Below are 12,168 nucleotides of genomic sequence, written 5' to 3'. Positions count from 1 at the left end.
CCAGGCCAGTCCCCAGTGTGAAGACGTACATGCACACACACACAGATGTGTATGACTGGGACGGCCATTGCAGAAGAACATGCGAGTGTGTGTGTGTCTGTGTGCAGATGTGCCCGTACGAATATTTAGAGCATCAGAGCTGGTGTGGGTGAGTATGTAGAGCAGTGTGTACCAGACGCTGGACACACACACACATCACTGATGTCCCAGCGCTTTAGTGTGAATATTTAACAAGCCTCAATCCATCTGTTCAATAATTCATGAGCAAGGACACAGAATCGTTAGTAAATATAAACACCGCTGTTTCTCTCCTGCCTTCGCCCTGTCTTTTGCACCTCTGACCGTCTCACTCTCTCTTCTTTGACTCTCTTTTTCTTTCTCGCATTCTTCTCCCGCTTCCCTTGTGCTGCGGTTGTGAATATTTCAGATGGCGGTGTGGTTTTTAAATTACCCCCTTTTGGCTTCCGCTCTCCTCACATGGTTTGGTCTGCATTTCTCTCTCACACACGGTCCGACTCGTAAAGAAAACAGCGACAAGCCATAAAAGCCACTTTTACCAGCTGACAAGGACAGGGCCAGGAAGAGAGGTAGGGCAAGGAGTTAAGGCCTGCCAGGTCATTTCATACTCCTGCAGAAAAGTCTAATCCTGCATCTAGAATGTTGGAACTTAAAGAATCGCTTTGCCCGCACTCGGAAAAGCTCTTCATAGCCTGCATATTTTTGGAACAGATTTTGATATCTATACCCTGTTACTCTGGACAATCCACAGACATCATTATGAAACATTTTCATTCTACCAACAAAAATGCTCTTTCCCTCTTAGTGCTGTCAGAGCACCATAAAACTTAGAAAAGGACATCTGAAAAATCTACATTAACTAAACCAAAAATATCTGTAAGGGTAAATACCATTGGTAGTAAAAACCGCTTTAATTTTATGGTGAACCTACCCTAAGAAGCCTCTGATGCATGCAGGTATTTTGCTTTCATTGTGTCTGAAGTGAACTTTGCTCACTAAAGTCTCTGCAGTCAGTGTTTACTTTAGTGTCAGACAAACCACAGTCAAGAAATCAGGATGTCTCCCATCGATGGCACAGAAACCCCCTGATGAATGGAATGATGGGTTGCCATGGGGACTGCTGCCAAGCGGGGGCCCATGCGGTCCTCCGAGGGAGAGAGAGACCTAGCACGTCGAGGCAGGTCATTCATAAGCAGAGACAAAGAGAAGGAAACGGCAACACCAGCTCGGGCCATTAACAGCCTGCCAGGCACACATGCATGCTCACACGCACATGCACAGCGCAGTATTATAACAACACATAAAAACAGTCACGAGGAGAAAAGAAATGGCACATTCACGCCAGTCTTTAAGGCAGTTATACACAAATAGTCAAAAGTGGAAAGAGTTAATTTGCTGGCTTTGTGGCACAAAAAGTCTTGGAACACCAGAGTGACTTTACAAGCCAATCAATCTTCAGAAAATGAAAGGGTACAATACTGTATATTGAATGGTAAGGAAGTCAAAACAAGTGGGAATACTGAGACAGAGAGATGATTTATAGGTTTAATGATAGTGCACATTATTTATTCTAGATCTGCTACCGCCAAAGAGTTCTTTCTTCTTACACTGAGCTACCGTTCCCTAAGCATCAAGCGATCAACAAACAGAAAACACAGCATCCCTCCAACACAAACACAGAGGAGGCAGCTCCGCATCAACACATAGTTGAAGCCGCTCTTTTATCTACACTCAAAGCCATATAAAGAACGTAATCCCTTGTGTGTGCCTGCCATCCACACATTAGCGCACAGAGATGTAATTATAGCGCTATTCTGCCAGTGTTTGTGTCTAATTAGAGTTATTTACATTTTCCCTCTTTTTCTCTGTCTTCTGAGTGTGCGCCTATGCATGTCTGTCACCCAGCCAATATTTCAGCGCGTGTGTTTAGGGTTTGTGTATATCAGCGTACCCGTCGTCAAGCATTAACATGAAAATGAAAGATCATAAAGAAGAATGGCCTCCCGTCTTTGCCAGGGTTTCATCGGCTCCCCTGCAGGTACTACCACACCCTCCCCTCCCCCTCCCCATCCCCCTCCTCCTCCTCCTCCTCCTCCTCCTCCTCCTCCTTACCTCCTGGGGTGATACACAAGCGAACACCTCTCTTAACCGTCCTCTCACCCCCACCACGTGATACGTGCACGTAAGACATTAACGAAAGCAACACCCCTTCAAACAAGCCTGTGTTGTTGCCGCCATTTGTTTGTGGCAGCAACAAGCAACACGGTAATCAAAAACCACAAAATACCCCTTCGCCTCCTCCTCCAACCCCCCATCCTGAGCCCAAACCAGATGCTATTACCCGGGGCCAGCTATCAGGCTAACTGCTCTTCACTCCTCCAACTCCGCTCACCTATCGCTCGTCCCTCACTCCTTCCTTCCTCCTGCTCTCCCACTGCGAAAGACACTAATTACAGACATGGATGAGTAGATTACAGATCTGAAGTGCAGTGGAAGTGGGATGAGGAGAAGTCAGGGGTGGTGGGCTGGGGGCAACAGGTCGTTAACAGTGATGAATGCAACTCTATTTTCACTGTTATTGTTCACTGATGTTCTTCGCAGCACCTCTCACCTCCCGGCCGCTGTTCCCATGCCTTCTCGACGACGCCATCCATCACAGGCAGCTTTAACTAACTCTAACTATCTCTAATCATCTCCAATCAATTCCAATTATCTCTCCGCTGCCTCTCATGCATCAGTGTCGCTGGTATCTCTCCGGCATGGGAAGGGAAGCAGGAGTGTGGATAAAGAGATAGGCTTTTAGAACAGAAAGCAGAAAACGTAACTGAAATGAAAATAAAATGAAATATATGTGCACTACCTCCTTTTGTATGAAACAAGATGCACATTTTCAAACTTCTTAGGTTTGAGCAACCTTGCTATTAAAAATGATGTAACATTTGTTCATTTTGTATATTAGTAGGTTTTGTTAGCCATTTCACATCTGTGTTATAGCAAGACCACTCTTTATTTTCCCTTTGTAGTGGAACCTCATTACCCAATTAGCTTAATGACTGCATGGAAGTGGAGTGTTTAAAAACTCCCCACAAATCAACAGTCTTCTACTCATTAAACAACAGCCTTTTATTAACCCAGCTAGCTTTTCCTTAAAAGTTTAATGAGAGCAACCATCTCATCTGCTATCCCCCCCTCTTCCATCCCCTACGTCCTTCTTTCTGTTTGTCCTCTCAGCGGGACGTCTAAGACAAATAGCCACTTTGTTATACAAAGCTTTTCCCCAAAACCTCCCTCCAGAATGAGCAGAATGAGAGGGAAAGAGGGGAGTCTGAGAGACGGAGGGAAAGAGTGTTAAAAAGTATAGAAAAAAAGGAAAGGGGCAATTAATCCTGCGTCCAGGAGAAGAGAAACCATCTGGGTTAGCGCTCCACCTGAGGGCAGCAGGCTTTCACATTAACCTCTCTTGTTAGGATCATAAAGACAGACCCTAACAAGCCCCCGTGAGCACTTTGAGCAAGTGAAAAGAGTCACACACACACACACAAATACATAACGCAACCAAGACCCTGTTTCTCCTTCTATCTATGTCTCTATCTCTTTTTCTCTGGTATCCTCAGAAAAACACACACACACGAAAAAGCGCAAAAGTCTTCCTCTGGGAGCTGAGAACCTTTTAAGTCCATTAAAAGCTGCTGGCGGGAGCGAGACAAGGCTGTAACCTAACCGCATCAGACTGGAACCAGAACCCACCGCGTGGCCCAGACACGCCGCTCAGGAGTTAAGAAACGCATTAGGAAAAACCTTTGTCTTCTACCGCTGTTCCTGATCCCCAGTTACTGGACCTAATTTTTAACAAGCACTAGAAGTCTTTCATGAAGTAACAGCTGTCAATCAAACACCAGCACCTTAAAGATGGCATTATTTTAAATCCATGGCCCAGGATTGCACATTTGTTTTAACTGCTAAAGAATGTAAGGCACCTCCACACTTAAAAAGCTTTAAGGCCCATTACGGTTCTCTTTCATCCAGCCAAGGATAGAGAACAAATGAGTGTATACAGAGACACATAGCGAATCGATTAAGCAATGTTAAACAAAGTCTCCAGAATGTGGCAGGAAAAGCCAGCGCTAGGTTTAGAATAATGAGCGTGAAGTTAGATTGGATGAAACAGGGGAGCTGTGTTAGTACAATCCTCTGGTTGTTGGCAGAGCCCGCCGCTACATATGGACTAATCACACTTGTTCAAGGCCATCCGTTGGTCTGGAAGGCCTCGGTCTGCTCTGTGTCTATTCCAGCTAGACAGACAACCCAGTGCTGCTCAGCTTATCCCCAGAAGATGAGTCCTTGCCCTAAAGCCCTGCAGGTTGTTGTTGGCCTAATGGTAGGTGAGGTGAGGCGATAGTTGCAAGGAAGTGACAGATAGATTCAAGATGGTGTTAAACATCAAAAGCAAGATAAACAGATGGAGGGCTGAGGCCGGGATCATGGGTTAGTTGTACCACTACGTGGATTGAAGGGAGGGAAATTATTTTTCCATGTCCCACTGTTTCATTATTCCCAGATGCTACAAGTAATCCGAACTGGAATAATGGAAGCTGGAATGATCCGCTAGCAAAGGGACACTGATTGTCTCAGAGAAATAAACGAAATGGAGTCTTGCAGCAGAAGGGAATAAAAGTTTAGCATTACTGTGGGATTGTCTTACTGCATGGGGCACACCAGTGTCACAGTATGGGGGCGTGAGACAGCACAGGATTGGCTATAAAACGTGGAAACTGAATGAAAACTGTGATGACACATCTTATTCAAAATATGATTGAAGGATGTGATTCTACTGGCAGAGTGAGCTTTGGGGACTTCTCCTGTGACATAAAACGACCTCATTAAGGAACACAGACATCCTTTCACCCTCAAAGTTGAATGTGGCAGTCAGTTATAGTCCCAATGTCACACCAACTCCCTTTCAGCGGAGTCTCTCGCAGACAGACTCAGAGGAACTGCAGATGACTTGGCACAAAGGCCCAACAATGTGCAAAGAACTCAGATTTCCGATCATCCAGCAGCTTTACAATGGAAATCACAGTGCACACTTCACAAACTTCACCTAATAAGTCTGAATGTTAATGACATCTGATGGAATTCCAGAAAAGAGAAATTGAAGCTTTATTGTCCTTCAATTATATTTAGACCAGGCCGAATCAAAGCCAACATTCTTCCGACTTTTTGAAACCATGCTGTGCAGTATATTGTTGTAGCACATACGGTCTCCGAGCAATATCGGTGGCTTGCATAATATGGAAAAGACAAAGAGAGATGGCGTGTGTGTGTGCTTACAAATAACAAAATCAGTGTGCTCAAATGAAATAAAAAAAACGGAATGTACTTACAGTCGAGACAGGGCAGGGTTCTTCTGAAACAGCAACTCAGGAAGCTGCTGCAGTTGATTACGGTTCAGCCGCCTGCGGCAGGGAAAACATGTGATCAACCGGTGAATTTGTGTGTGTGTGTGTGTTTCTATGCATGCGTGCCCTTGTGTAGGCTGTGAATAATTTCTGCTAGCTGCCGGAGAATCGACTTAGCCACAGGCTATTGTGTTTCAGTGTGCTCCGAATGTCACATAAATATCCAACTGAAAGTTCAGGGGAATTAAACTTCTAGTCAGAGACACCGCCGTAAATTATCTCTGCACAGTTAAATTACGATGCTGCGCCGAGTAGAACTTAGTGCTCTGCTGACTTTCTCAGAGCAACGGAATTGCAGCATTTCCATTTAAACAGGCGAATTACATCCACCAGTTATCTGAGCATGAACAGATTTTATCGTGGGAGAACTATCGAAAAAAGATGTTTCTAAATAAAAAAAAATGAGAAATGGATGCGACTATTCAAGCCAAAGGAAGCACTGACAGGAATTGTGGTTGGCAACGTCAAACAACTAACGTCCAGGACTTGCAGGCTTTATGCAAATACAACAATTAAGTCAATGAGAAACAGACTGTTGCTAATCTGTTGGAAACCACAACTCTCTTCTCCCTGAATGGCCCATTGGAGGCACATGGGAGTGAATGCAGCGGCTGTGGCACTGAGAGGCTGCAAATATGAGAGGCAGGCCGCTGCCATTCCTTGAGACACATTCAGACAGATGTTGGGACCTGCGCCACTCACTGTATACACTGACAAGGGTGCTTGGCCAGCTGAGGTGGAGATTTAGTGCCTAATGGGCATTAATGGTCTGCTGTACCTGCTGCTGGGTTAGTGGCTTTTAAACATTAGAGAAACGAGCCGCTTAATTTCCACATTGGTCTGGCAAACGGATATGTCTACCCAATGTTTGGGATCAGTTGAACTCGAAGGAGTAAGGGGAGGGGGGGCGAGCTGTACACGTCTGGAGTATGGTAATGTAAATTGTTAATGCGGGTTTCAGATCTGGGGAAAGTCTTTTATAAGTTAACCACTGTGTGTGCATGACGGCATGTGTCCTTAAAGTCATCTGCTGTGCAGGCTTCCATGCGGCTAGCACTATTGATTTGCTAATGAGCTGGTTGAGGTGTGGTCGGCTGTGTTTGTCTGTGTGTTTTCCCAGTCGGTTTACAAGCTGCTGAGGAGTCCTGGTGCTGTCCAGATGAGCCAGGGTCTGTGGTGGGGGAGGCCTCTTAAGCCCACATATCCCACTGAGGGCATTCCTGTCAGGCAAGGCTAATAAAAAAAAATACTCCCAGCCTACGCGGTACCCTCTCAGCACCATCCGACCACAAAGGAATGACCAGGAAGTGCCTCACACTTGATACACCATCCATGGTCAGTTCCTCCTGTTAGTCTCATCACACATTACTAATCCAAGTACTGGATATACATCAGTATTAGGGCTTTGACATAAGAGGAGGGAAAAAAAGTGTTATTTCTGATCAGGCTTTCTACAGACAATGCTGGGTGGTACTCACAGTCTCTCCAGCTCCTTCATGTCATCAAAAGCTCCACGCTCGATCACAGTAATCTGATTCTCCATCAGCTGCCTGCAAAGAGGAGGGAAAGAGAGCCTTTAGAGACAATGTGATACAGTGTGGCTTCAGCTTTTTTTTTACGAGTCTGTAAAAGGTCACTCAGGCTTTAACAAAGTAAAGGGGGCTTTGGGTGGCGGGCTTTTTTGCAGCACGTATATTCAAACTGGATGCAGTGTATTTATCACACACGCACGCACAGAGGAAAGTGGTGTGGACTGAGGGCACAGTGTGGAATCTTGGCACAAGAAGCAGGAATAGCAGCCAGGAAAGTTTCTAAGGTGGCTTAGAAAGTGTGGGCTCGGGCTCTGGTGTGGTCCACTGGGTGAAGGGGCTGGGTGGAGACGAGACGAAAAGGTAGGCAGGGGGTCAGAAAGTGCAAGAGGGGAAACTGAGGTGGTCTCCAGAGTTTTCACAATTGGCACAATCAAGGGAAAGTCAGCTGTGTGTGTATGTGTGCCTGTTGGAGAGTATCAAAGTCGCAGGCAGTACATCAAAGCGATTAGTCACACACAAACAAACAAACTTACTGTACACACACACAAGCAGGAACACATCCTTTCCTCACCTACATTGCCAAAGCTAATGCACCCGAAAAAAAAAGGTTTGGATGGTTTTGGAAGTGTTACAATAACACAAGGCCAGGAAGGAGAGAAAAGCGTCCAGCAGCTTTAGAAGCAACAAGAGCTTTCCTTCATTACGTATACAACTGTTCTGTGTTGAAGGCAACCTCTCATGTCTCCTGTGACGCCGCGCTGCAACTCAGCAGTCTGGGCTTCCTCCCCATCGAATATAAATGCTAATCACTGCTCGGACTCCATAAACATAGAGAAAAGTGCAATTCACCTCCGATCTCTTTCTCATGAATTTAGATGGAAGGAAAAAAATGGATCACTACTTTTGATTTGAGATAAACTTCTTTTTTTTTTATCGCACTCTTCCGCCCAATTGTTCCTCTATTGTTCCAAACACACATTCATGAAGTAGACGAGAAGTGCCAGACGAATGGCGGTAAATCAACTGTGTTGATTTTAGACTGACAGGATAGATGGCAGCTGACTGTAAAGATAAACTTCTGTTCCTTTCCGGCTCCTTCTGAGGGTTGCTAAGGGGTCAGGGGTTAACCCTCTGTTAGTCTTTATGCTGTTGCCCAGTGGAGGTCACGCCCCGGTACACGGAGACAGAAATGTGTTTTCTCACAGACATGCCATGCACCACCACCTAACCATGTAATCATACATCCTGTATATAGTTGGATGACATTTCAGAAAGTGAGCATGTGGCCTGGAGGGAGTTATAGGCTTTACAGCTAAAAAGGGCTGTCTTTAGTACCCCTGAAAGGTGTTGTTTCCTTTTTTTCTTGCTCGTGACAAGGTGCAGACATGAAGGCATTTCATCTCCACATGGAGGTAGAAGGTGGTGCAGGAAAGGGGACATGCATAGGAAGGCCTTAAGTGACAAGAACAGTTGGAACAGAAAGGCCAACTAATGATAAGGAGTGAAAACAGTCTGGCTTTGCTGTGTTGTAGGAATTATGTGCAGCTTGTGATACATTTAAAACATGTTCAGGTCTCCAAAGCTTCCTCTCTGGCAGTGTTTTTAAACACTTAGGCCCTACTCACAAGTATGTGTGTGCTCCTATGCACATATATAGTCACTTTTACAACTACTTTAATACCTAAAGTCACAAGTGCTGTTTCATTTCAACACAGAGGGAGTCAATGACTTTACCTGAATGTGTTAACTGTGTGGAGAGCCTATTTAGGACTGGCGCTTGTGTACACATTACATGTTGATGTGTGGGAACAGAGGGCAAGTGAGCGAATGTGCGTCTAAGGGACAATAAGTGCCACTACAACATACAGAATACAGTGTGACAGAAGTCCATTACTCCGCTGGCTGCAGTCATTCAGTAGCTTAATGTACTCTGGAGTAGGACTCTCGACAGAAGCATCTCCACTTCACTGGGTTTATGCTAATTTGAGCAGCAAGTCTGTACAATGTGTGAGCTGCAAGGTTAGATACAGCTCAGGTATGCATGAATAGATAAACTCATACATGGACATGCACCACAGATACACATACAAACATGAAGGCAAGTACTTACAGAACTCGGATGTACTTGAGTCCAGCGAAGTCACTCTTGGTGATGCGTGTGAGGTTATTCCCATTCAGCTCCCTGAAAAGACAGACATGCAAACATATATGAATATTTCATTTTCATTTTCCCTCCGAACCTGTTCAGTCTGAGGACTTCAGTGGCACGGATGCATCTATGTCTACTGATACCTGAATCAAAATGTTATTTGGATCTTAGCAACACACATAACCAAACACTTCAGGCACACAACACACACACACACACACACACACACACACACACACACACACTGTGCTCCAAGTTGTTTGCTATAGCATACTGAAAATGTCTTAAATGAAATGCAAATGGCTCTAGATGTGAAATGTAACATATAATGACGGGTGGAATCAGAAAGGTCGTGTTTGAGGGAAGTTCAAGCTCAGCTCTTACTCTACTGGGAGCTTTTAAGAAGTTCTATTAAAATGGAAGCCACATTTGAGCTGCCTGTTTGTCTTTCTATTCCAGCCCTCTCCCCCCATCACCCACTAACCCCCTCTCTCTCTGTCCTTCTACTATTGGTGAGGATTAGCAGGAGCCAGCGGAGGGGATTTGGGTAGGGCCACAAGGCCAGAAAGCTAAGTGCTGGGGATATAATGGAAGCAGCCTCCCTGCTGAGAGCTGGCCATCGCTGCAAAGGAAGGGAGGGACAAAAAAGTCAAAAAGGAGAGGTTTCGAATTTACTGTTGGGTTCTTACAAGTTAGCCATCAAGTGTTGTGTACGACTTTAATTGTAGCATGCTGAACTCGACTGTTGCCCCCTCACTGGTTCAGACCCCTCTGCTGATATAGGAGAGGTTTGTATTGTCCTGCCGTGCCATATAACAACTCAGTCGCAGATTGTTTTCTCATAACAGGGAAAAGAGAGCAAGCAAAGCACGCAAAGATTTCGTTGTGCTACTGCTCTGTCCACAGGATTCTAAGTCCACCCTAACCTGACTCCCCAACCCCCCAACCCCCCAACCCAAAACCGAAAAACTGGATCCAAATCAACGCCGAAAGCACCGGTCTCTCTCCCTGAGTCACTCTCTCCTTCTCTGGTCTAATGACCACTCCAGGGACTGTAGCGCAATGCAGTACGAAAGAGAGCGGTCATTATAGACAGATGGTGAGCGTGTGGGTGTGTGGGTGTGTGTGTCTGTGTGTGTGCGTGCGTGCATGCATGCATGAGTGTGTGTGTGTACACAGGTGCATCGACAGGCCAAGCGACAGGGCCACGGGAAATAAATAATGGACTGGGCTTCATTAGCCCGGGCTCCGATACACACACATGTGGTGCTCATTACAGGTGCTTACGCAGATAGGCACACACACATCATACTGTACACCCACGCACATACTTCTGGATTCCCAATGTCTTATCTTCAGGGTGGTCATTGCTGAAGACACCCGGAGGACAGTAAAAAGGAGAAAGATAGAAGAGGGGAAATCGGAGTAAGATGGTTAGAGTGCGGGGTGGCAGGGGGAATATGTGGAAAAATGTATCGCTCTTGAAAAAGTGAAACCCCACTTTTTCCTCTTCCAGCAATGAGGTTTTGCTTTATCCTGTAATAGGAGACCTGCAATAGTTTCTGCATGTACTCCAGGGTTGATTAATCTAATCTCTTATGCAGCAACATCTTAAAGTGTTTTGTTAGCTGAGATCTAGTAACTGACCTACATGTATTATTCCTGGAAACGTATTTTCCCGTTGAAAATATTCGTTTTAAAAAACACATTTGCCATGCACCTGTTCAACAATGCCATGACATTTAGGCAGTGCTCAAATGCCACCAGCAGCTTATGAGGTTTTAGCTAGTCAGGATTCACACTGTTTATGACATATTCTGACCTTTTCCATTGGCATTTTGCAACCGAAACCATGCAATGTTTTCAACTCCTTGTGCAGGTGATAATCAGGTCTTGAAAATTGCCCCTTGGATTGATGAGTTCTGTATGTTGGCATTACCTTCTAAAGTTACTCTTATACTGCTCTGTAAAAAGCATGTGTTGTCCAAATAAAGTGGACCAATCTGTTGATATTTGGTGCCATGGAAGTATTCTGTCTCTGGAGAAATATTCCAATGTACTCCCTTGTTTGTGACAATGGTCCTTGATGTAAAGTAACTTGGATTCACAACAACCGGGAAGTCATTTCTGCATGAGCACGCACACACTGAAACTGAAGTTTTCCATGGATCAAGATAAATCTAGGTGAAGCCACAACTTAAATACAGAAAGAGAAATTACTCTATGTGTGCAAAAAGTCTGGAGTTTGGGGTAAACGGTGCTTGTCTTTGTGTAGAGTCCATGTCTAAATAAGGGCACTATATGCCAAAGTAATATATGATGTCAATGCCTCAAAGCTAAATCTGCTGTTTAATAAGTCACGGCTACTTTCTTTGTTTTACAATCAAAGGAGGCTAAGCAATGACTTTTGGCACAGCAGCAAAGGCACGTTCAGTCCTTTCATTGACAGATGTTTTGTTATACCAACTTAGTTTGGTTTTCCCATTACAGTACTATCATACCCAGTTAATACAGCAAGGGATTTGCACCCTTCAACTGCTTCAGTCAAATCCATCCCATCCTCTGGAAACTCTGCAAGGATTCCCTATGCTGACACACTTCCTGGAGAGCTAGTGGATTTATGACATCACTATCTAATCCCTCTTCATCTTCCGAGCTGATTGATGCCTGGGAGTACTTCCTGGTGCACCTTCCCTCGGGTTGACACGCGGCAGCTATACTCCAACACTCCACATCTCTATAATTCAAAGGGGCTCAGGGCGCTGCTACAATGCTGAAAAACTCATTATGTTTATTTCTAGCAGCTGCTGGGGTCTCAGGGCTGAGGGGGACCTGGTTTGTATTGAGCAACATTTCATGAAATAAAAACCCAAGACGAGAGGGAGAATAAGCAAACAGACTGGCTCACTAAGGCCCTCGTACAGATGTAGTCTCACCAATAATGTACAAAAATCCACATGTGCAATGTTTCTTACACACATACACAAAGACCATATACACATACGGTATC

The 12,168-nt window shown here is 45.0% G+C and overlaps 1 protein-coding gene across 2 annotated transcripts in view; it reads right to left on the bottom strand.

Moving 5' to 3' along the window:
* Positions 1-12,168, bottom strand: part of slit1a (slit homolog 1a (Drosophila)) — an 85,763-nt gene that overhangs the window by 65,836 nt on the left and 7,759 nt on the right. For both annotated transcript variants that reach the window (XM_034152533.1, XM_034152534.1), the window contains exons 2-4: positions 9,120-9,191; positions 6,956-7,027; positions 5,403-5,474 (exon numbers count right to left, since the gene is read on the bottom strand). In XM_034152533.1, coding sequence (XP_034008424.1) covers positions 5,403-5,474; positions 6,956-7,027; positions 9,120-9,191 — 216 coding nt within the window. The remainder of the gene's footprint in view (positions 1-5,402; positions 5,475-6,955; positions 7,028-9,119; positions 9,192-12,168) is intronic.

Source organism: Trematomus bernacchii, unplaced genomic scaffold, assembly GCF_902827165.1.
Source record: "Trematomus bernacchii unplaced genomic scaffold, fTreBer1.1, whole genome shotgun sequence".
NCBI lineage: Eukaryota > Metazoa > Chordata > Actinopteri > Perciformes > Nototheniidae > Trematomus > Trematomus bernacchii.
This window is presented reverse-complemented; position numbering and strand designations above follow the sequence as displayed.